This window comes from Marmota monax, unplaced genomic scaffold (assembly GCF_021218885.2).
Source record: "Marmota monax isolate L192 unplaced genomic scaffold, Marmota_monax_Labrador192_F-V1.1 WCK01_AAM20220418_F8-fsc00296, whole genome shotgun sequence".
In the NCBI taxonomy this organism is placed as follows: Eukaryota; Metazoa; Chordata; class Mammalia; order Rodentia; family Sciuridae; genus Marmota; species Marmota monax.
Window position 1 is genome coordinate 632,586 of NW_026694723.1, and position 25,101 is coordinate 657,686.

Consider the following 25,101-nt stretch of genomic DNA (forward strand, 5'->3'; position numbering starts at 1 on the left):
AGAGCCCTAAACTCAGTCTGTCTGGGATCAGGTCAGACGTCTTCAGGTGTCAGTGCTTGCCAGGTGATTCTGATTGTGGGCAGGTTCAAGAACCACTGTCTTGTCCACTGAACTGAAGTGTAAACTGAGCCTGGATCCCTGCCGTGCAGAGCAGCGTAGGGTCTGTTCCTGCTGCCCAGGGAGAGTCAGGAGCTCTGTGCTTAAACAAGAGAATATCAGAAGGGTGGCTGGGTTACATCTTCCACGCCAGGGATGTCCAGGCCCTTCCAAAACAAATTAGATGCTGCTCACGGGTGAATGTTAGAGCGTAAGCAGGATGAAGGATCTGGCGGTCACTTGGGTCAGCAGTCACATTTAGTGGATGAAGGACTCTGAGGCCCAGCGATGATAAATGACCTATCGCTGTCCTCAGCAGAGCAGAGCAGAGTGGCAACTAGATCCCAGCCCTCCTGACCCTGTGCTTCTCCTCCCTCACCTGATGGGGGCCCAAGGACCGAGGAGAGAGGACCTGGACCTGGTCCCCTCTCCATGTTTTCCCACTTCCTTTTCAGGCTGAGGAGCCAGAGGCTGGAAAGTCAGAGGCAGAAGATGACGAGGACGAGGTGGACGACTTGCCCAGCTCCCGTCGGCCCTGGCGGGGCCCCATCTCTCGAAAGGCCAGCCAGACCAGCGTGTACCTGCAGGAGTGGGACATCCCCTTCGAGCAGGTGGAGCTGGGCGAGCCCATCGGACAGGGCCGCTGGGGCCGGGTGCACCGTGGCCGCTGGCACGGCGAGGTGGCCATTCGCCTGCTGGAGATGGACGGCCACAACCAGGACCACCTGAAGCTCTTCAAGAAGGAGGTCATGAATTACCGACAGACTCGGCACGAGAACGTGGTGCTCTTTATGGGGGCCTGCATGAACCCCCCCCACCTGGCCATCATCACCAGGTGAGCTGCCCGGGAACCCCGAGGAGGCAGGGAGGTTTTCATAGAGGCATAAAAAAGAAAAAAAAAAACAATGGAAATAAATTCCCACTCACATAGCCCCAATGTCATTACAAAAATAAGTGAGCTACGCTGGGCAGGCACACGCCTGTGATCCCAGCAGCTCAGGAGGCTGAGACAGGAGGAGCACAAGTTCAAAGCCAGCCTCAGCAACTTAGCAAGGCCCTAAGCAACTCAGGGAGACCCTGTCTCTAAATAAAACCCCAAATAGGGCTGGGGATATGGCTCAGTGGTCAAGTGCCCTTGAGATCAGTCCCCGGTACCTAATAAATAAATAAGCTGATCTCTCTCTAAGGATAGAGAAAATTCCAGTGTTCCATAAAAGGTACAAAGTATAATCCAGTCTACTGCCTCCCCCCACAACTGGGCACTTCTCCCCAAAGATGGATAAACACCAGCATACCTTCCATTAAAACAAAGGAGTAGGCACGTGCTCATGGAGTTTTTCCTTTATAAAAATACACAGGAAAGATCACACTGGTTCATACTTGCTTTTTAAACTTGGTTATAGTTCTGAGGTCCACTTTTCTTTCTCTATGCATTTACGGTGCTGGGGATGGAACCCAGGGCCTCATGCATGCTAGGCAGGCACTTGACCCTTGAGCCACACCCCAGCCCCTGCCACTTTGACATGTAATGCCCATTTCTACAGCACGAAGTGCCCACTGGTACCCTGCACCCACAGCAGTGTCCCCTCCCTGGAGCAGCAGGGCTGTAACCCTGGACCAGCTTTGCCCACAGCATCTAAGAAATTGTTGTTTACCTTAAAATCGGGAAAAGCAATATGAGGTCATTAGAAAAATTCGGAAATATACATAGACGTTTCCAGAAGAATCTAAGCATCGCTTTATTTCTATCAGGCCAAGAGATCCCTCAGTAACATTCTATTGACACTCCCCATACCCGGACCCTGTGCTTGGAAAAACAACAATGTAATGAACAAAATAAAAATTAATTTCCATTTGGCTTCTCTCAGAGATCCGAGTACCCACTCCCCAGGCCTCCTGAGCAGGGAGCCCTCACGAGGGGCCTGCGGGACAACCTGATGCCTAGGGAGCCTGGCTGTGGTCACACCAGGTGACAGTCCCCAGGGGCACCTGCCACTGTCCGTCCATCCATTCATTCATCCATCCTTCCCTCCTCCTCTAATTCCACGAGAGATCGGAGTCAGTGGAACAGGGGAAGGAGCTGCCCGTTCTCTGTGGAGCCTTCTCACCCTGAGTCTTAGGAGACCCAGGACACAGCTGCTTTGCTGGATATCACTCTGATGCCCCTGACAACTGTCCCGCTGCCTTCTCCCTAGTTGCACATTCTTTATTTAAAAAAAAAAAAAGGCTCTGGAATCTAAAAATAATAAGAACAATAATGAGCATCTTTACCGTGACCCTCAAAGCCTTTGTGTGGCCTCTTGTGTCCCTCAAAGGCCCGGTTCTCCCCTTTTGAGTTTTCCTGCTTGTGGTCCATCCTTCCTGCTGAGGATGGGCTGGCTGCCCTGACCCCCTGGGAGTTTGGTGAACTGTTTCCTCGTGCAGGGTGGCAGGCCTCTGAGTGTGCAAGTGAGCGTGCTTCTGAAGGCCTGCCCAGCAGGATTGGTGTCGGGCTTGGTGAAGGTCATTGATGTTGAGGGGTGGAGAGTCCTGAGGAGGCAGGTGGGCCCCGTCCCACCTTGGCTCCACAGGGGTAGGGTCAGGCAGTACCAGCCCCAGACCTCTGACCGACCCCACCACCCTCGACAGCTTCTGCAAGGGGCGGACGTTGCATTCATTTGTGAGGGACCCCAAGACGTCTCTGGACATCAACAAGACGAGGCAGATTGCTCAGGAGATCATCAAGGTAAAGGGGTGTATAGCTGCTGGAGGGCGGATTTCTGGCTGGTCCCAAAGCAGTCCCGTCGCCCCCCCCCACACCGTCCTGCTATACCTGCTTGTGCTGGGGTGGTTTGGGGTGCTCTACCTCGCCTGCTAGCTGGAGCTCCCAAGGTGGGACCCACCCTCTTCCTTCTCAGAGTCAGAGCTGTTCACTTGGTCAACATTGATAGAATTAAATTAATTGGAGAGGTTCTCAGTTATGTTCTGAAGACAATTTGGCTCCTGTTCTCACCAGCTGTGTGACCTTGGGCAGGTTGTTGCGCCTCTCTGAGCCTTGTAAAATAGCGATATTAATATACCTTCCCTCATTGGATCTGTGCAAGGATAAAATGCAGTCCTCTGTGCAGAGAGAATTTGGCACAAGGCAGGGCATTTGTTGAGGGTCTATTTGGATTGGTGACTGAATGAGGGGACTGGGATAAGGGGGCTGGTATTTAACTTCTGGGGCACAAAGGAACCCACACTTTCTGCCTTAAAGTTTCCACATCTAAGTTCTTCGAGGGCAGGCTCCCAGGGCTTCCTTTCATCATTTCAACAGTAATTCCTTAAAAGTGAACGAAAAGCTCATTGGTTGCTTTCTTTAGCAACAAAGAAGCCCAAATAAAAATTAGAATACTGATGGGTGGGACTTCCTCTCTCTCCTCCCCGGTTTGTGCTGAAAAGCTTTCTTCTACCAGCGCCATCAAGTTTCCGTTTTGTCTTTCTCTCCTCCCTGTTCTCCTGCCTGCCCCCCTCTCTCTCCTCCCCTGTTCTGACCTTCAGTCCATTTTGTGCACGTGGGATCAAAAATCACGGTGACATTTGTGGACGAACCAAGTTTGCCATGTGACGTGTCCCCGTGGCTAAGCACACGCCAGCGGGAGCTGGGGGAGGTTTCCTCTTGCTTCCTCCAAGTCCTCCTCCCTCCCCACTCCCCCAAGCCCTCTCCGGTCCTCAGAGAGCTGGGTCATGAGTCCTGAGTCATGATCAATGAAACTTGGAGATTCCAGGGACCAGGAGGAAAATTACTAAAAGGTTTCAGAAGCTGCCTCTGCTGGCTTATTTGATTTCTTTCCTGCTGTGAAACCATCTTCTTCCCCTTTGGGCCTTCCGGCCACAAACTTCCTTCATACAGTCATCTCCAATGCTCTGGGGGGGTCAAGCTAAATAAAAGGGGCCTAACTGTTGGTTAGGAGAGGGTTTGAGGTCAGGAGTGGCTACAGAAACATGAAATTCTGGGAAAGGAGACTCGGAACTCCAGGCCTGACGCTTTTCATCTTATCTTTGTAAACTGGCCTTTCTCAGTCTGTGACACCTGTTTTGTAAATAAGCCTCAGAGAGAGGGTGAGCTGCTTGACCTGAGGTCCACAGCTGGTCCCTGTCTGGGCCTCTGTGTGGCTCCTGGGCAAGGCGTGGGCCTTGGTTTGGTTTGGGAAATGGGCAGATGTTGCATTCAGATCAGGGTTTGGGGAATGAAGCAAGCTGTTCTTTCCTGGAGCTCCCTGTGACTTTTCTCAGCAGGCCTAGGGGTGGAGCCCCAGCAGCTGCACACACACCCCAGGCCCTTCCAGAGGGGAGTCGCCTTGTTTAAATTCTCCAGCGCCCTCCAGACCCACCAGACCCACCAGGACTGCTCTCTGGCTGGGGCTGAGTTGCTTCTGGTTCTGCCTCATGGTTGGTTGATCCTCTTTCCTAGATGTGGCTTGTTTGTCCCTAGACGTCACCGTTCCTTCACCCTCAGACCCCTTTATGGCCTGGGACGCGTCTGCGTAAGGCATAAAGCTCCCTCGACTATGGGAGGTCAGGGGGAGTTTCATCACTTTGACCAAAATACCTGATAGGAGCAGTTGGGAAGAGGAGAAGTTTGTTCGGGGCTCATGGTTTCCAAGGTCTCAGTCCATAGTCCCCAGACTCCCTTGCTCTGGGCCTGACCTGAACCAGGAAACCGGGGGAGGGAGGGAGGGAGGGTCAGAGTCACTGCCTCAAAGCCACTGCTGAACCTTGCTGCTGAGGACTGTGCTTCCAGCTCATGAGCCTTTGGGGACATTTCAGATCTGAACCATAGCAGTGTCTTCTTTCTGAGCTGGAGGGGGTCTATTTCAGCCTTGGTGTCTCTCCCTGGTCCCCAGGGTATTGGGCTTTGCAGGAGGCCTGGGCTTGGGGGTTGAAAAGAGCTTTGACCTTGGATGAGATCACGCCGTGTCAGTCACCTGTGTTCCATGCATCTGGCCCATCAGTGTCTAGTCCAAAGAGCACTGATTAGCAATTTCCCACTTTGCACTTGACAGATGAGGAGACCGAGGCTCAGCAAAGTTAGCAGTGCGTCCAAGGCCACACAGCTAGGGAGGGAGAATCTGAGCAGAGATGGACCGTGAAACCTGGATTTCAGTTTTCATCCAGGGCTTCTTTGGCCACAGCATGGATATTGGGAATACCCAAATTTGGGGACCCCTCTAGATAGGTCTCTCTGTCTCCCTTTCTGAGCCCTTGCCCCACCTGAGAGCAGAGATGAGCTGTGTAAATCCTGATGGAGACTGCAGCTCATCTGGGCCCTTTATGGCCTAACCCAGACGGTGTTATTTTTATGTATTTTATTTTATTTATTTAGCTAGCAGTTCTAGGGATCAGACCAGGGCCTCGTGCATTTTGTACAACTGAATTACACCCCAGCCAGCATTGTTGATCTTTATATAGTCAACCTTCCTGACTCCCCACCAATCACCCTATCCACATCTTATCCAAGTGTGAGGTGGCTATTTGGTAGCCCAATGGTGTAGAAAGAGTATGCGCTGGCTTAGAGTCAGATCTGAGCTCTGCTACTTAACTGCTGTGTGGTTAGGGGCAAGTAACTTCCCCTCTGAAGCATCCTGCCCAGGGCCTGGCCCAAGTTGGAGCTCAGTCATCGTCACTTTGTCTAATGTGAGGCTTGCTGTCTTCCAGGGCATGGGGTATCTTCATGCCAAGGGCATCGTGCACAAGGATCTCAAATCCAAGAATGTCTTTTACGACAATGGCAAAGTGGTCATCACAGACTTTGGGCTGTTTGGGATCTCAGGAGTGGTCCGAGAAGAACGGTGAGCTGGCCTTGGGTGTGTGGGTGGGACGGAGTAGCTGGCGTGCTGGGTGTATTTAGGGTTCATGCACTTGGCCCTCCCCACAGAAAAGCCCAGGCTGGTGTGGTCCTGCCCTGTGGTTCTGGTCCAGAATTCCATCTGGTGATATTTAGGTCCCTCCTGGTGCTTGATTCACAGGGAGTCTAGGTCCCCTGACTCATGTGTCGCCTACTGCTCACAGAACTGGGTGAGGGACCAGGGTCCCATCCCCATGATGAGGAAGAGCTTCTGGTTTTATTTCCTCTGGTCTTGAAGGGGGCAGGGTAGGGAGAAAGGCTGTCTCCCCACACCAGAGAGAGCGGCAGCTGGGCTGCAGGGCCCCGCAGGCAGGCCTGAGGCCCCGGACAGACTGTCCCACCCTCCCAGCAAAAAGACTGGGCACCTTCACATGCAGGTCCCTGCCGCAGTCTGGCTGGGCACAATCAGGAGCCACTTGTCAAAAGAAACTAACTTTATTTTTAGAACCACACATGACAAACAAAATAGTCTCTCAGGAAAAACCCTCAGAGCCTCAACTGCCACCACCGGCTTTCCCCAAGCCTCTCTCTCCCCCACAAGCTTCTCTCCACCTCCCACAATCCTCCTGCTCTTGAGGCTGATTGGCTGGGTCACGTGGGCGGAGCCAAAAAAGTCCCCCAATGAGCAGCTCCGTGGTCTGAAAGGGCAGGGAAACAGTCCAATGAGCATCACCGCAGAGGAGCCAATCAGCTAGATGTTGCTGGGGCCGAGGAGCCAATCAGCTAGATGTTGCTGGGGCCGCTGTGAGCCAATCATCAGCAAGCAGCTGGAAGTTTGCTGGCAGCTGGAAGTTTGCTGGGGCCCCTTTGGCTGTGGCTCTCAACATCTCCCCCTCTCTGTTTAAACAACAAGCATGTGGCTTAGGGACCGTGCCTGTTAGGCAGTCCAATTCAACATATGGTCCTTACCCGTCATCGGATGAACTGACCTCTAGGCGTCAGCCTCCTGTCTTAGGTTGGTACCACTGCAATTGGATCATACCCGTCACTGACTACCGGTCCAGCATACAGCCATACTTGTGGATAGGCCTTTGCACCTGTGGGGGGGTGAGGTTCTTTGCCTCACCTCTGTTGGCCCCCAAATTTTAGACCATCACTAGTAGAGGAGGATGCAAAATGCCATGACATTAAGCCAATTGAGGGCTCCTTTGAAAAATTGTACCACCGGTGACACCATCAGCAAAAATACTCCAGCACTACCACAATTCGCTGTACCAACAGATAGTTCACAATGCATACAGGTGAGCTCACAATGTGTCCAGGCAAGTTCTGCAAGCAGTTCAGTGATGGCTATTGTAGAAGCTGTAGATTGGTTTTATCTTTGACTTCACCAGCACTGGGATGAAGATAGGAATTCTGGCAATAATGGCTAAAGAAAAAATTATGTAACATTCCAGAAGGCACTAAAAGAAAACAATTTTCTTAACAATTTACATTGTCTTCACCGGCACTGGGATGAAGATAGGAATTCTGGCAATAATGGCTAAAGAAAAAATTATGTAACATTACAGAAGGCACTAAAAGAAAACAATTTTCTTAACAATTTACATTATCTTTAAGAGAATTATTAAATATAATGAAAAGGAAAGGTGAAAGTAAACAAACAGATCTGTTAACCTTCTTTTTTGTTTACATATTAAAACAATCCTCAACAGTTGTTTACCCAATTTAAATTAAACCATAAAAATCACGTGAAAAAAAAATATTTGGATCCATTTTATCATGAGCGCTCATCATATATGATATATGGACATACGTACATTCAAACATATAACACAAAACACAAGTGTGCACACATAATATAATACATACAACACATAACATTATAGTAAAGGCCTTATAACTTTTTACAGGTGAAATCTCCATTGCAATGTTTAAAAACTCTATAGTCAAAAAATAGAACTGATCAGCAAAACATTAACCTAGGTCTGTATGAGCTCAAAAAACAAAATAGAACTTCATGATATGGCAAAGGGCAATAATAAAATAGATATTGAAAAAAGCATCCTGGTTCTGTTGCAGATGTAAGAATAGCCAAACTGGAGTTTTGGATATCAGTTGTTATGGATTTGAGCCAAATCATCTTCTTTTTGGTCTGTAGAAATCGCTTTAGTTAATCATTCTGGAATCCAAATCGGCTGCTGTTCTCCCTGTGGAAACACATAAACAGACCCCCGACTCCAGACAATCACTGGGTCAGGACCTTGGTTAATCTCTCTGGAATCCAAATCGGCTGCTGTTCTCCCTGTGGAAACACACAAACAGACCCTCGACTCCAGACAATTACTGGGTCAGGACCTTTCCATTGTCCTGTTAGAATATCCTTCCAAAGTACCTTGGGCTTATGTACATTTTTGGACACATATGCCTTTCCGCAGCACTAAGTCCTGATGAATCCAAATTTAAAAAGTTTAGAGTAAAAAGGGTTATTTTATCTTTGGGGAATATATACCCCTTCCCAATTCCTTCTTTTTGCTTTAATAAGTACATTTTAATAGTTTGATGAGCTCTTTCAACTATGCCTTGTCCCTGTGGATTGTATGGGATTCCTGTTATATGAGTAATGCCAAATGTTGAGCAAAATTGTTTAAAAGAGGTAGAAGTATAACCAGGGGCATTATCTGTTTTTAACTGTTTTGGAACACCCACAGTGGCAAAATTTTGTAAGCAATGAGCTATAACATCTTTAGTTTTTTCTCCGGCATGAAGGGAGCCCATCAAAAATCCAGAAGAAGTATCAACTGTAACATGCAAATATTTTAATTTTCCAAATTCTGGCAAGTGTGTGACGTCCATCTGCCAAATATGGTTAGGTATCAATCCTTTAGGATTGACTCCAAGATTAACTTGTGGTAAAAAGGTCACACAATTTTGACATTATTTGTCTAGCTTGTTCCTTAGTTATTTTAAAACGCTTTTGTAAAGTATTAGCATTGACATGGAACTTTTTATGAAAATTTATAGCTTCTTCTAGTGTAGAGAAAATATGTATGTCATGTGTAGTTTTATCTGCTAAATCATTGCCCAAACTAAGGGCTCCAGGCAATCCTGTATGTGCCCTGATATGTCCTATAAAGAATGGATCTTTTCTGTCCCAGATTAGACTTTGTATAGTGGAAAGCAAAGAGAAAACAGTAGAAGAAGGGGAAATCCTACCAGCATCTTCAAGAGATACTATAGCATTAACTACATACTGACTATCAGAAAATAAATTAAATACAGAATCTTTAAACATCACAAAAGCTTGTAAAACTGCATTAAGCTCTACCTTTTGAGCTGATTGTTTGGGTACTAAAAATGTAAAAGTTTGATCAGGGGTAACTACTGCTGCTGTACCATTATTTGACCCATCAGTGAATATATTTGGAGCATTCATGATAGGTGTTTTTCTTGTCATTTTTGGAAAAATTATAGGATGCAATGACCAAAAAGACAATAAAGGATTAGATGGTAAGTGGTTATCAAATGAAACATTAGATTTGCACATGATTATTGCCCAAGTATTTAACTCATTAGCTAACTCATCAATTTGATTCATAGTATATGGAGTAATAATTTTATTGGGAGAAATTCCAAACACTCCCTTTGCTGCTTTTATTCCTTTGAGTATTAATTGTCCTACAGCCTCAGGATACCTAGTAAGAATAGTGTTAGGAGAATAAGATAAATGTATCCATAATAATGGACCTTCTTGCCAAAATACTCCTGTAGGAATATTTTTTGTTGGTAGTACAATAAATAATAAAGGCAAACTTATATCAATTCTATCCAAATGCATATTTTCCATATATGTTTCAATGATTTTTAATGCCTTTCTTGCTTCAGGCGTTAACATTCGGGGTGAATTTGGATCTGATGGACCTTTTAGGATATCAAATAAAGGTCCCAACTCTCCTGTTGGTATACCTAAATAAGGCCTTATCCAATTTATGTCTCCTAATAACTTTTGAAAGTCATTAAGTGATTTGAGTTGATCTACTCGTATTTGAATTTTTGGTGGACGGACCATGGTTGAGGATAATAGAACTCCTAAATAATTAATTGGAAAATTTAATTGTACTTTATCTATTGCTATCTCTAGATTATAATTTTTTAATAAGTTTGTAAGTGTGGCATAACATTCTAGCAATGTGTTTTTATCTTTGTGTGCTAATAATACATCATCCATATGCTTTCCTAGAGGAACCCAGGTAGGGTCCCTGGACAGTCCCTAGAAGCACCCGTGTAGGAGCAGGAGCAGCGTTCTGTGCTCGGGTGCCTTTTCTGCACGGGGCTGGGGTGGTTTGCTGGCCCCGAGGCAGATGTGGGCAGAGCAGGCCTCTTTGCTGCCCGCTGAAGGGCCTGTGTTCTCATCCTGGCCTCCAGGCGTGAGAACCAGCTAAAGCTATCCCACGACTGGCTGTGCTACCTGGCCCCTGAGATCGTGCGCGAGATGACTCCCGGGAAGGACGAGGACCAGCTGCCCTTCTCCAAAGCCGCCGACGTCTATGCATTTGGGTGAGCAGGCCCCCAGTGCACCAAGGACAAGCAGGAGGGCCCCAATCCGGGGCAGGAGGCTGAGGCAGGAGGATGGCGAGTTCAAAGCCAGCCTCAGCAATAGTGAGGTGCTAAGCAACTCAGTGAGACCCTGTCTCTAAATAAAACCCAAAATTGGGCTGGGGATGTGGCTCAGTGGTCAAGTGCCCCGAGTTAAATCCCTGATACAAAAAAAAAAAAAATTAGTTTTAACAATCAGTTTATTTAAAAAGATCATTCTGTGGGTTGGGTTGTGGCTCAGTGGTAGAGCGCTTGCCTAGCACATGCGAGGCCCTGGGTTCGATCCTTAGCACCACATAAAAATAAAATAAAGATATGTGTCCATCTATAATTTAAAAATAAATATTTAAAAAATGTTATCATTTTAATGTTTAATCAATATAAAAAAATCAAGGAGCTGTTTCATATTCCTTTTCCTACTAAGTCTTCAGAGTCCCGTGTGGGTTGTTCAGCAGCCTCATGTGGCAGGTGGTCCCCACATTGGACCGTGCAGGTGTAATTAGTGTCCCTGTCTCAGTAAGTTGGGAATGCTAAGGGGATTTGAAGAGGCCAAGGAAGGCTCACCCCCAGCCACTCTGCACTCTCTGGGGGTATCTTTCCCATGGGGGTCCCTGAGGGCCAACTCTCCTCCCTGACCTTGGACTATATCATTGCCTAAACATGATGTGTCCCCTGAGCTGGGCGTGGTGTTTTGTTACTTCTTCAACATCCTCACGACCCAGGCATCGGTCCCCCAGGTTGGGCCGTTGTGTGCCAGGATCTCTCAGCTACAGAGTGGCGAAGCTGGGCTCGTACTTAGGCCGAGTGACCCCCATCCCTCCTGCGCTGCCTTGGGCCTCTCACCCCCATCGCAGCAGGCTGGGAGCGGCCTCAGGGATGCCATCACATCATCACCCAAAGCCTGAAGGGGAGGAGGGCTAGAGAAGGGTGCTGGTCCTCAGGCTTGGCTCCTGGCTCTGTGGCAGCCAGGTCTCTGGCCACGGAGCCCTAGGCGGGAGCTCACCCTATGGACGATCCCACAGGACTGTCTGGTATGAACTACAAGCAAGAGACTGGCCCTTTAAGCACCAGCCCGCAGAGGCCTTGATCTGGCAGATTGGAAGCGGGGAAGGCATGAAGAGAGTCCTGGCCTCCATCAGCCTGGGGAAGGAAGTCACCGTGAGTAGCCACCCAGAGGGACGCAGGGCTGGAGATTGGACTTGGGGTGGGGTATGACCTGGCTGCCCCTCCTTCAGCCATCAGGGAAGAGACCACTCCTCAGTGGTCTCAGCTCTGCCACTTCAGGTGTCAAATTAGACACTAAAAACAATACTTGCTTATTGAAAGTGAGGGAAAGCAGGGAAGCCTAAATAAAAAATAAAACCCATCCTGTATCACCCCACGTTAACTTTTATCTTCATTTCCTTCCAGTCTTTTTTTTGGCGGGGGGTGGAGACATGGTCTTGCTTAGGGCCTCCAACTTGTGATCCTCCTGCCTCAGCCTCCTGAGTCACTGGGTTTATAGGGCATCATGATGCCCAGCCCTAGTCTTTGTTTTTTTTTTTTTTCAAAGATGAAGTTTTTAATTGATTGGTGAGATGAAGAGAGTCAATTCTTATATAATATTTATATGAAAGAAAAATTTAAAAATCACCACTCAAAATACAAATAGTGGGGATAAGCTTTGGCATCAGATCTTTCTCCATAATTGCTGAGGAGCCAGCCGGCTTTTCCAGCATTGGCTGTGGGGAGCTTGGGGGCACGGAGACACCCCTCCAGAGACCGTTTCAGAGAACTGCATCTGCTGTATTGCACAGCAAAAAATAGCTTTTATAGTGGGTATGTGCCAGTTTACATATGACAGTCACGATAGGACAGAGGTGATACACCATATATCATATTACGGGAATCCAGACACCAAGGGTTCAGAAACTGCCACGCAGGCTGGCCGTGTACCAACAGGAGAATAACTTCCTGTCAAAGGAGCAAGGAAATTGCACTTGTCAGTGTTCTGCCAGGACTTTGTCCCTAAACATTGCATTCTATGTTAGGACATCCCTGCTGCATCATGAGCAAGATAAGCATTCCTCCAGGAATGCTTCACGACGTCTCTTCCACATGACATTTTATTTTGCTCATTATCTCAAATCATTAGCAGGCCTACCAACACCTAATGTTTTTCTTGACTGCTCAAGAACAAATTGAAGTTTCTGTGACAAACTTGTTCTCAATTCAAATTCACAATGTTCAAATTCACAATGCTGAATTTCATTGCTGAATTCTCGTTTCTGAACGGATTTTCTTGAATGGTTTCCTTGCACTTGTAAGTCTCCTGGTCACAGCACAATCATCTGTAAACTCCTGGCTTCAGCACTGTCAGTGTGATCAGGGATAAGCACGTGTCCATGTTCATGCACCAGAGGGGACGACACAGCCCTGTCATTAGTAACTCCCTCAGGTATCTGGGCAACAGAGCAGTGGAAACAGTCATCCAGGTTTAGACCTCTGGAGGCTGTGAATTTCTAAAGTCATGAGCCATGTTGGCAGGATCATCACCTGCAAACTCTAGACAGAGGATGAATTCAGCCTCATCTTTTTTTTTTTTTTTTTTTTTTTTGAGAGTACCAGGGATTGAACTCAGGGACACTCAGCCACTGAGCCACATCCCTAGTCCTATTTTGTAATTTATTTAGAGACAGGGTCTCACTGAGTTGCTCAGCACCTTGCTTTTGCTGAGGCTGGCTTTGAACCCTCAATCCTCCCACCTCAGCCTCCCAAGCTGCTGGGTTTGCAGGCATCAGCCTCATCTTCCTCCAAGACCTGCTAGATCTCAATAGATTCCTTTATGGACTGGTAGCAAGCAGCTAGGGCATCTTCAGAGGGCTCATTTAAAATGGCAATTTGATAGATTCACTTGGTTTCACAGAAATGCCTGTCATCTGGTTTAAGTACACAATAATTGTACAGATACGCTTGCCCAAGAAGGACATCAAATGCTCATGCCCAGCTCCAATATCAGACTTTCGCCCCTGGATACCCCTGCAGCTCAGGTGCTGGGCAGGCTAGGTGACAAGCACCTCTCCACCCCTAGAGTGTCCTCTGGGCCTCGCTCTGGGCCTGAGTCAGTCAGAGGCTGCCTTCCCCAGGAGGTGTCCTTGGGCACCTCAGGAAGGTCGTGGTAGGCTCTGGACATGGGGCTGGGCTCCTGGGGGTGGCTGCAGCCTTCTGCCTGGGCTCTGGGGCAGCTCAGATGGCAGCCGGAGCAGCTGCTGTCAGCTCACGACGTGTCTTCCACATGACATTTTATTTTGCTCATTATCTCAAATCATTAGCAAATCCTATTGTCTGTGTGGCCTCTGGCTGCACCACCATGTCACTGCCTCTGTCACTGCCTGTCGAGGTTATTTCTAATTTGACCTTTATGGTAATATTCAGAAGGACGTCCTTGTGTAAACCAGAGTGTGTGAATGTTATATCTGGGGGGAAAAAAAAATTTATCAAGTTCTCCTGGCGACCACTTGGGTTCCCCTTCTGCACACTTAGCACCTTGGAGCAGAGCGTCAGAGCTGGATGGGGGCCGCAGGAGAGGCAGGCAGGGCTCAGCTACAAGTCAAAATCATCTGGCAGCTTTGTAAATACACAAGGGTCAGGGCCTCCCCGACAGGAATACGGATTTAATTAGCCTGGGATGAGACTAAAGTCATAGTTAATTATTTTTATTTTTTAGAAAAGCTCCTCAGATAATTCTGGAGCACAGCCAGTGACCTGAACTAATCGGAAGGCTTTCTTTTAGTGATGAGGGATTGGTACTGTTGGTGAGCAGCCAGGGTCCTTCCTGGAGAAGCAATCCTGTCCAAATATTTTGCACTTGAATCTGATGACAGAAGACACTCCAGTAGAACAAAGTAGATCAAATGTAATGTCATTTTAGATGAGCATCTTCAGATGCCTGGACTAATTGGAAGGGTTTCTTTTAGACCAGAGTGTAGAAGCTTTTTAAGAATATAGATTGAAGCCAGGTGCAGTGGCGCATGCCTGTGTTCCCAGCTATTCCGGAGGCTGAGAAACGAGGATCGCAAGTTCCAGACCAGGCTTAGCAATTTAGCAAGATCCTGTCCCAAAATAAAAAATTAAAAGGACTGGGACTGTAACTCAGTGGTAGAGTCCACCTGGGTTCAAGGCTCAGTACCAAAAAAAAAAAGGTGGGGAATTAAAGCCAGGTGGGTGGCACATTGGGATTACATTTTCTTCTTTGTGGGCCTAGCTCTTGTGCTCCATCGATTCTCAAAGGCTCCCAATTTTATTAGCTTCACATTTGGATCATGACTTTCCTGTGAAATTTTAGGTTTTTCCTAAAGTTTCTTTTTTTTTAAGTTTTTTTTTTTTTTTTGTAGTTGCAAATGGACAGAATGCCTTTATTTTATTTGTTTATTTTTATGTGGTGTTGAGTATCGAACTCAGTACCTCACGCATGCTCCGCAAGTGCTCTACCACTGAGCTACGGCCCCAGCCCCTCTTTTTTCTTTTTTTGTAGTTGAAGATTGACAAAATACCTTTATTTTTGTTATGTGGTGCTGAGGACCAAACTCAGTGCCTCACATGTACTAGACAAGCTCTCTACCACTGAGCCACAACCCCAGCCCCTCCTGTAGTTTCTAATTGCTTTTTTACCCTCTCCAATGAGGATTCCCTGTGTAGTCCAGGCTGACCTCAAACTTCTGGGATTGAGTGATCCTCCTGCCTTCTCCTGCTGAGTAGCTGAGACTACAGGCACCACCTTCTTTTTTTTTGTTGTTGAAAGAACAGACAGTTTTACCATATTCCTGAGGGGTTTCTTTTTGAGGGGTGGGGTACCAGGGTTGAACTCAGGGGCACTCGGCCACTGAGCCACATCCCCAGCCCTATTTTGTATTTGATTTAGAGACAGGGTCTCACTGAGTTGCTTAGTGCCTCACTTTTGCTGAGGCTGGATTTGAACTCATGATCCTCCTGCCTCAGCCTCCCGAGCCACTGGGATTACTGGTGTGTGCCACCACACCCGGCTCCTAAGGTCTTTGTATTCCTTCTGCCTTTATTATTTATTGAATGGCCTCTGTACAATACTTCTCTTTTTTTAATTAATTTTTTAAATTTATATATGACAGCAGAATGCATTGCAATTCTTACTACACATATAGAGCACAATTTTTCATATCTCTGGTTGTACACAAAGTATACTTACACCCATTCGTGTCTTCATACATGTACTTTGGATAATAATGTCCATCGCATTCCACCATCATTTCTAACCCCCTGCCCCCTCCCTTCCCTCCCACCCCTACCCCATACTTTTCTGATGATTGTTTCTGATGATTTAAATCGATGGAATTTCAGGCTTGCTACACCCCCATGGTCCTTCTGGGTTTGTTATTGTTGTTGTTTGTAATTCATTCCTGGGTCACTTGCACAATTCTTCATCTCTCATAACTTTCCTCCTTCATTTTTCCTCCAGCAAAATGAGAGTGTAACCGAAAGACACTGCCACATCTTTAAATCCTTGCGTGCCTAAAAAAGTCCTTATTTTCTCTGCATGCCATGAGGAGAATTCCAGGTTCACAATCATTTTCCCTCAGAACACAAACATTTGGCTCTGCTGTCTACTCACACCCAGTGCATTATTGAGAAATCTGCTGTTGGGCTGATTCAAAACCTTTTAGAGATGCTGTGTCTTGTTCTTTCCAGAAGCATCTAGGATCTTTTGTGTATCCTTGCTATTGAAGCATTTCATAAAATTTTTTTAAGGGAGATTTTTCTGTTGGACCTTTTCAGCTGAAGATTCCTGTTTCCTTTGAATGTTTCTGGGAAATTTTATGTTTTTCTTTGATAACTTCCTGCCCTATTGTTTGTTTTCTCTGGTGGAAATTCCCATTGGGTGGAATTCGGTCCTTCTCAGTGAGTCTCTATCCTTTCATACTTTTGGTCCCTTCCTATCTGAAAGTGTCCACAGCCTAGGGGATTTTCTTGCTTTATTTTTATTTTATTTTATTTTTTTATTTTCTAGCACTGTTCCTGTTGGGGTTCAGAAATGATGTTTGTGCTTTTAAGCACTTTTATTTTTATTATGCCCTAATCATTTTAGTTGTTGTTCTTGTTAAGATATGCTTGACAGTAGCATTTTGACATAGGATACATACATGGAGTAGGACTTATTCTAATTAGGATCCCATCTTGTGGTTGTCCGTGATGTGGAGTTTCACTGGTCGTGTGTTCATATATGAACAGAGGAAAGTGATGTCCAGGTCATTCTACGGTCTTTCCCATTCCCATTCCCCTCCCTTCCCTTCCTTCCCCTTTGGCTAATTCTGTGAACTTCTTTTCTTCCTGATATTTGTAAATGGGTAGAGGACCTTCCTTACACGTACACTTCTGGAAGGCAGGGTTTTGTTCTGATTGTCTCAGGTCTTTCTCTGGAAGCACCCCCATGGGGTCCGCTATGTTTTGGATCACACTCCTGCTGGTGCTGACAGCCTGTGTTGCTATGTTGAGTGTCTGTGTCCTGCACTTGCGCGGGCCTGTTGTCCCACAGGGGCATCTCCTGAATCACAAGGCTGTGGGTGTGCTGTGTGCATGCATGGATCCAAATGCCTCAGTGAGAAGGGCTTTCCTCTGCTGGCTCTCAGCTGCCACATGTGTATTAGGCCTTCTTGTCACTCCAGCCTCTGTTCTGGGGATGCCGAGGCTCCTGCCTTGGTTGCCTCCATTGCAGCCCACCCTGCACAATATTCCAAGCTCCTCCCGTGTCACCTGTGAGTGCTGTGCCTTCCAATTTCCATCTTCCAAGAACCAGCCCCTGACCCTGCCACTTCTCTTTCCCACCACCCATCTGTTCCCCTGTTATTTCAGGGAGGAGGGAGCTGGCAAGTTCATGCATTTCATTTTAAACTGGAAGCCTGAGAGCTCTTCTGAAATACGGTTATTTCTCAGCACTCCATGTCCCAGGGTTTTGGGGGCGGGAGGATACCAGCTAGGTGCTTGAGAGCATCGGAGGGTCCCTTGGGGGAGGGCCCTGGCCACGCCCCTTCCCCTCCCACCAGCTCACACAGCACTGAGGGCAGCTCCGTTTGCAGGAGATCCTGTCTGCCTGCTGGGCATTCGACCTGCAGGAGAGACCCAGCTTCAGCCTGCTGATGGACATGCTGGAGAAGCTGCCCAAGCTGAACCGCAGGCTCTCCCACCCTGGGCACTTCTGGAAGTCTGCTGAGTAAGTACTCCTCACCGAGCCAGACCTGCCAGCAGGCCCCAGGCCTCACCTGGGGTCCCAGCAGGCACTTTCTGCTAGGCCCAACCCCCTGCTCTGGGAGAGGTACATAGAGCACATTCGCCCCAGGGATGCCAGGGTTTCCTTTAACCAAGTTTATGTTGAAGACTCCCTTTGACAGGCAAACTCCCCCAGTTCACACCCTCGAACATCCACATACCACTGTGACCAGGTGAGGCCAGGAGAGAAGGCTCTGCCCTGGGAGGGGCAGGAGGGTGGGTTGGAAGTCAGAGCCACGTGGGTGCTGAGTAACCCCACAACAAGCAGAGCCAGGATCCTTAGAATGGCGTGACTCAGACCTGGTGCTCAAATCAGAGGTGTTGAGCATCAAAAACTGGCCCCACGTCACTCAACCTTGTGTCCCATCCTTGTGTGGTACCTGGGTGCCTGACGCCCTTCCCCTCTTTATGTAATCACAGGACCTTTGTACCCTGGGCCTGGAGGTAGTCCCTGCAGGGCAGGGAGGCCACCATCACCTCTCTTGCATTCTGTTTTGTTGCCTTCCTTCTCTCTCTCTCTGGTGGCCTTGCCCAGGACACTCAAAAAAAGACCTCTGCCCTGCCACGACCTTTGCTGTGGGGATCTGGGGCCTGAATTCTGGGCCTCATTTTCCACAACTATAAAAAGTGGAGGCTGGGTAAGATCCAGGGGGCACAAACTTTTGCTGAGAGAAGTCATCTGGTCAATATTTTAGACTCTGCAGGCCAAGAAGGAAGTTCAGATTCTGACCTGACATTGGCATTCACAGTATGCAGAGCATCTCTGTCACCACGACTCTAGGGCAGGACCCCCCACGGTCAAGACTGAGGACAGCCAGCTAGCTGTGGGCCAGCCTCTCTTGATCATGGAAATCTGAGTTTATGTCATTTTCATACACTGTGAAATATTCTTTTTTTTCCCCTTCAACCAACCATTAGAAAAATCAAAATCTTCCTTGGTGGGTGGATTATATAGAAACAGGTGGCAGGCCATAGTTGACACCCAGGATGGGCCCCTGGATTGAGATGAATAGCTTTAGACCTTTTTAAGGCCAAGGACACTTGCTAAAAGTGAACCCTTCCACAGAGCCCCAATATTTAAAACACGTAATTGCAGGTTCAAAGCCAGCCTCAGCAAAAGCGAGGTGCTAAGCAACTCTGTGAGGCCCTGTCTCTAAATAAAATACAAAATAGGGCTGGGGATGTGGCTCAGTGGCTGAGTGCCCCTGAGTTCAATCCCTGGTACCAAAAAACCCAAACAAACATAAAATAAATAAATAAATAAATAAATAAATAAATAATAGATGGGAGCCACCCTAGATGGGGAGTAGAGGGCAAGAACCTGGTGGCTAACCCCCCTGTCAAGGCTGCCCTGGCCCCCAGACCCTGCCTCCACCTAGTCCCTGGAGAAGCTGCAGGCAGGGTGGAGCTCTGATCTGCTCCTTCAGACCTGGGGCCTCTCTGCCCAGCCCGGGCCCTGGCTTTCTCCTCCATGGCACAGAAGGCTAACTAGGTGGGCACTGGCATTCAGGGGGTGGTTCTTATTCCCTGAAAAGCAGATCGCTCCCCCTTTTCATATCACAGATGGGAAACTGAATCACAAAGGGGGAAACTTAGCTTGCCCAAAGCTATGAATTCCAGCCCTCAGAAGGGGAGGTCCAGCACCCCAATGAGCTGTCCGAGCTTCCTGTTCACCATGTCCACTCTGCACGCACAGCCTCTAATTCTCATTCTCTCTCTTCTTTCCCATTGGCCATGTTGCTTTTTTATTTTGGGGGGGTGGCGGATGTGCTGGCCGGTCCTGGCCTCTCCCTCTGTCCTGCCATCCTGACTCCTCCTCCTGTCTGCCATCCGTGCTGGGCTGGACCGCGCTCTCCCCACTCCTGGTGAATGGCCGTGGGCACTCCCAGCCGCTGGCGGAGCCGCTACTACGGGAAAGGACGTTACGGCCACCCTGACTTTAAGAACTCCTGTCCAGTTCTGGAGGAATAGTGTGTTGCTATCGTTTCTCTCGGTCCCCGCCTGTGTGTGGCTGCCCCTTTGTACCCCTTCTTCCTGTCTCTGCATCCGGCCTTCTGCATCTAGGCTTCTCCTAACCGTGTCGTTGTGTCCCCATAATCCAAAGTGACATCCTGCAGCTGAAATGGCCTCCATCCAGGGCCCTGCAGACTTGTTTCTCCCAGTGGAAGAGAGAGCCCCACTGCACATGGCCTGTCCCTGGGTGGGAGAGAGCTTGGATCATTGACCTCAGCTCCCAGGGCCCCTCCTCTGGCCAGAGGTCAACAAAAGGGAATCCAGTGAGCGGAAGTGGTCAATGCCAAGGTGTCAGTTTTGATAGTCAAGGGCTAAGAAGCCTCTATGGACCTGGCCTGGGACCGGGCCCTGGGACAGTTGAGGAAAGGCTCCTTGTGGCCAGGGTCCCTTCCAGGCTTACCCTGCTGCCGGCCTGAGGGATGGAGTTAGAGGGGTCCCTTTCTCTGCAGGGAGGAGGATCCCCTGTCCAGCTGCCCTGGGGGTCAGCTCCCTGTGGGCTCTGGTTCTGACCTGCTCTCCCTCTTCTCTGTCCTCTAGGTTGTAGGCCTGGCTGACTTGCATGCCCAGGGCTTCCTTCCTCCTAATCGACCGCTGGGCTCTGCGACACTTCTGCTAACACTCAAAACGCCCAGCGGGCACTAACCCAGGGGATACCATCTCTGCTGCTCCAACTTCTCTCTCCAGACTTGGCTCTGTTTGTTTTTAAAACCAGCCCCCTTCCCTTTCCACGTGGCCTGTGTGTGCCTGGGTAACTGTTGGCGAGGATTGAGGATCTCACTAACCCGGCTCCCCCCTCGGGGCGGCCCAGCAGCTTCTAGCCGCTCTCTTGGACGTGATGACTCCTCCTCTTGTCCTTCAGAGGGCTGACTTGCTTCTGTCTGTCGGGTGGCCCTGTTCTCTTCTAACACCTGAATGAGCCTCCTGCTGACTGGTCAGAGCACAGGGGCGGCGGGGTGCTTGGCTTCTAACCCGTGAGGATCCTGTCCTACAAGGAGTGGAATGACTTCAGAGCTGCCCTAAGACCAGCGCCAAGGAGTCCTCTCTGGGTTCCTGTGACTTCTGTAGACTTGGGGCAGTAGACACTCAAAAGTCCTGTTGCCTTGACAGACTCCTGCTCCGAAGGGCTGGGTCCTCAGCAACACACTCAGAAACGTTGTCCTAAAGCAGAGCGGAGCCTGTCTCCAAACAACTCCACTACCCGAAACAAAGCTGCTTCCCCAGCCCAACCCCACTCTTCTCCCTTCACATCTGCGGGGGGCTGTATAGATGGACCCCAAGTCAGCATTCGTCGGGGTGGGGAAGACGGGCCACTGTGCTGCTCACTGAATGCAGATGGCCCCCACCCTCTGTGCAAGGCGGCTCATTTTGGATCTCTGGAATGGGCCTCTGGGAGCCTTCACCTCAGTCTGCCTCCCAGGTGGCCCTAGTGGACCCAACATTTGGTCACCATTTGTAGAAGGAGCTTGTGTGTCACTCCTGGTGCTGGGGCTTAGGTCTCTCTTCTTTCCCAATTCTGCGTGGATCAAGGGTGTTCTCGGGAAGCCAGTGAGGAGCTGTTCGAATGAGCCCACAGTGGTTACGGTGCACCCCAGGTACCAGGGAGTCAGAGGTGCATGAACCACGTCACTACCCCCAGGAGGGAAGTGTGGCCGAGGCCCAGGACTTGGGGGACCAGGGGCAGCTCTGCCAAGGCTATGGGCTGAGAAGTCATTGTCACTCCTTGGTGGGGGCTGGGTCCTCTGCTAAGCTTCTGGAACTAACCTGTTCCTTAACCACCCCAATGTTGGACAAGACCAGCAGGCCGTAACCCGTGTTTTTGTTCCTCTTCGCAGCATTAACAGCAGCAAAGTTGTACCCCGCTTTGAAAGGTTCGGCTTGGGCGCCCTGGAGTCCAGTAATCCAAAGATGTAGCCGGCCGTGCGGTTTTTCGACCACCCATTTCTTTCTTTTGCAAATGTGTTTCTAAAACACACCAACAACCACCACGACAGAAATAAATAATTAAAAATTAAAACACTCCACCTGCCCAGCGCTGCACACGAGGAACACGAGTCCTCCATTCAGACTGTTCGTCACCAAGACGCGTGGGTCCTGGAGATGGAGCCACACACCTGCCATTTGAGATGACGCCACCAACAACCAGATCTGTCTGACTGACAGCGAATGTTTACACATACGTCTCTGCGGAGCGGACTTGATGTTTTACAATAGGTAATAATAAACAGTCCATGTGTAGGGGCGCTGGCACCTTGGGATGGCGGAAGTGGCTGCCCCTTCTGGAGGACTTGTAACAGTGAGGGGCCCAGGGCTGGGCCAGAAGAAGAAAAGCAACGTGATTATGGCTGTTCTCCGGGAGGCGGCCCATGGCGTGACCTGGCCTCTGCCTTGGCCCTAACACCCATCCATAGGGAGTCTCCATTTGGGATTCCCCCTTTGTCCTATCAAAGGGACATTATCCCTTCCTCATTTTGCAGAGGAAACCCTGGCTGGGAACCAAGCTGGATTTACAAGTGTCAGGATTCCCTGAAGAACTTGGATAGACCCTGTGACTCCCTCTAATCCAGGGTGTTTCTTTTGCAAAAGTAAAGGCAGAATCCAAACAGCATCTGGGTGGTTCCTAGCCAGGGTTTCTGCTTCGTGGAGAAGAACTGTCCACACACTGTGGAAATGTGTTTCTTGAAGTCCCCAGACAAGTACTTGTGTTTTTAGACATATCCGAATGTGTGACTGACATCTGACCCCAGGGCTAGGGCCAGCCTGGTAGCTGCACATGTCACGGGGAGTTGGTGAGTCAGAACAAGGAATATGGTAAAGGGAGGGGGAAAGAGACAGCCAGCGGGGGCCTGAGCCCCGCTTTCTGGCCACAGGGTGATCCTGGCACTTTAGAAACCCATCCCATCTGTTTTACTAGAAGGTTTCAGAACTGCCTGCCTCTTCCACCTCCCCAACCCTATTGAAACCCCTTCACCCATCCCCGACTCCTCTCTCCATGCTCAGAGCTGAGACGGGGGCATGAGGTGGTCCAGCCTTTCCAGTTAGACCCCCAGGAAGCCCCCACATCTGCAGAACCCTCTCTGGCAACATCAGGCCTTTTGCTTGTGTCCATTCAAACCAGCGGCGGAGGGGTGGAGGGACTGGATTTGGGAATGCCTTTGATGTGATTGACCCCCACCTGTTCTCTGTAAAACTGTCACAAAGAAAAATGCTCAATGGCAAAGAGGCCGTTAAGTGGAGGTTCGGTCACAGGGGGCTGCACAGACAAAGGAGAGACGGAGGGAGATGGAGTGGAGATGCGACGGGATTGAGGCCTGGAACCTGTGCTAAGCTCTGAGCTCAGATGGAGGCACCTAGCAGAGCGCCCAGTCTTCAGAGCCTTCCCTAGCACCAGAGTCAGGTCCTAATGTCATATAGGACAGGCCACTCTGCTCCAGAAGCTGGGAAACTGCCTCCCTCTCTCCAGGCCCTCCGCTCCACCCTCTTTGCGGGTATGTGACAGTACAGCGGTGCAGGGTACGGTGGGACTGTGACATCCTTACCTTTTTTGGTCATTCTGGGCAGGAGAAGGAGGAACTGTAGGCCAGTTGGGGTCAGCCCTGTCATTGTGTCTGCCTCCCTGTGACTTCCCTACTTCAAAGCCATGTGGCCGCTGCCTCTGTGGCTGCAGCATACCTACAGCACCCCAGAGGGGACTGTAGACCCCCCCAACCCTGTGCTGCCAAGGGCTGGTGGGCAGCTGGGTGTGTCAGGCTTAGCTCCTCCCCATCGCCCTCAGAAAATCAATCTCCATTTGTCTCGTGAATGTCAAGGTTCAGGGGGCTCCCTCGTGGACTTGTGCAAGTGCTGGGGACCCAGAGGTAGGAACAGCCACAGTCCCTGTCTTAAGGAACTGAACATCTTCCGGGAGCCTGGTATTCACCAGGAACCCAGAAGCCTCTTGGCCCTGATGGTAGGGCTAAGGTGCCGGGGGCCCTCCCCTTCCCCACCAAGGCCTGGACAGCCTCTGGCTCTCTGCCAGCCCCCTCTGTACTGCCTGTCATTTAGGAAAATCCTCCACAATGGTCCCCCTTCTCCCTTTTATTATTTAAGTGACTGTGAATTGAGGTTAGGAAGACGAGCTCACCCTTCTGTGTGCCCTCCCCGTCTGCCTTGGAAACGCATGAAGGATGACAGATACTGTGAATTCAGTGCTCATGGCCCACTGTGAAAGGGATGGAGAAGGCCGAGGGCTCCCTGGGGCTGCAGAGGTCCCCACTGGGGTCTAAGAATGGAGCCCAAGAAACTTTGGCCCTTCCAGACACCCCTAGTTCCCAGCCTCGCCTCTGAGGCCTTTAACCACCAGTCTCTAGTCTCCCTGGGTTTCTTTGTGACTCAAAGCTTGAATCCTGGCTAGTCCTGAGCAGCATGTAGCAAAGTTGACCTCTCCATGTCACCAAATCAAAACACCCTGTGCCATCTCCTGGCATTTCTTCCTGTGGTCCCTGAAGGGAGTGAAAAGCCCTCTCAGGCTGTTGTTGTGGAATGACTTGGGGACACAGCGTTGCTCAGGATGTCATCAGTATGTATGCACCTGGCGTCTTCCATGGCCACGAGGCACACATTTTACTTTTTTTTTTGAATGTGATGTAAAATTTGTACAGTAAAAGTTTTTATATTTTCCTATCAATTGCGTTTGTCTTCCAGAAATGCTATTAATTTAAATTAAAATGGTTAGTATTAACAAATGTGCTGTCTCCACGTTTTGATTTTTCCTGTTTTTGTTTTGCCACTGGTAAGAACACACCCTCCGTGCTGAGCCAGGCCTACAGATTTGCAGTTTGTGAGTAAAGTTATACAAGGAATCCTGGGGCTCCTGTGTGCTTTCATCAGTTCCAGATGAGAGTTGGGGACCTCTCGTATGATGGCATAGGGTGACAGGAATGGAAGGGTCAGGGGTGTTTAAACACCTCACACATCAAGGAGCTCCTTTATGCTTGGACCTCAAGGGCAGGTGTCTCTGGAGAGGGAGGTGTTGAGGTCCCTGATGCACAAGGAGAATCACCCAACCCCACAGTGAAGAAGCTCTCAAGCAACCTGGACCTGGTACGTCTCCCCGGGGCTTAGGTGCCCTTTGCCTTATAGAAGCCTTGGATGAGGGCAGCAGCCTTTGTGTTCAGAGAGGTGCTTGGAAGCTTGGCTCAAGGAGAATGGGTAGAGGAGTGGAGGAACCATCATATGTGGGGCCCCCACTCTGAGCTGGGGAGTTGTTCACTGAGTGTAGTTATCCCTTAATCTAATCCTCATGACAGTGCCTTCAAGTAGGCATTGTGATATTT

General features: G+C 49.2%; 1 protein-coding gene across 5 annotated transcripts in view; it reads left to right on the forward strand.

Annotated features, from left to right (window-relative positions):
* Nucleotides 1–24,510, forward strand: part of Ksr1 (kinase suppressor of ras 1) — a 149,711-nt gene extending 125,201 nt beyond the window's left edge. For 4 of the 5 annotated variants that reach the window (XM_046424002.2, XM_046424003.2, XM_058572514.1 and 1 more), the window contains 7 exons: nt 552–931; nt 2,725–2,821; nt 5,776–5,909; nt 10,331–10,462; nt 11,524–11,659; nt 17,587–17,720; nt 21,622–24,510. In XM_046424002.2, the coding sequence (XP_046279958.2) occupies nt 552–931; nt 2,725–2,821; nt 5,776–5,909; nt 10,331–10,462; nt 11,524–11,659; nt 17,587–17,720; nt 21,622–21,700 (1,092 nt within the window). In that variant the 3' untranslated portion in view covers nt 21,701–24,510. Of the gene's footprint in view, nt 1–551; nt 932–2,724; nt 2,822–5,775; nt 5,910–10,330; nt 10,463–11,523; nt 11,660–17,586; nt 17,721–19,665; nt 19,747–21,621 lie in introns of all 5 variants that reach the window. The other variant, XM_046424004.2, reaches the window with a different exon arrangement.
* Nucleotides 24,511–25,101: the final 591 nt, after the last annotated feature.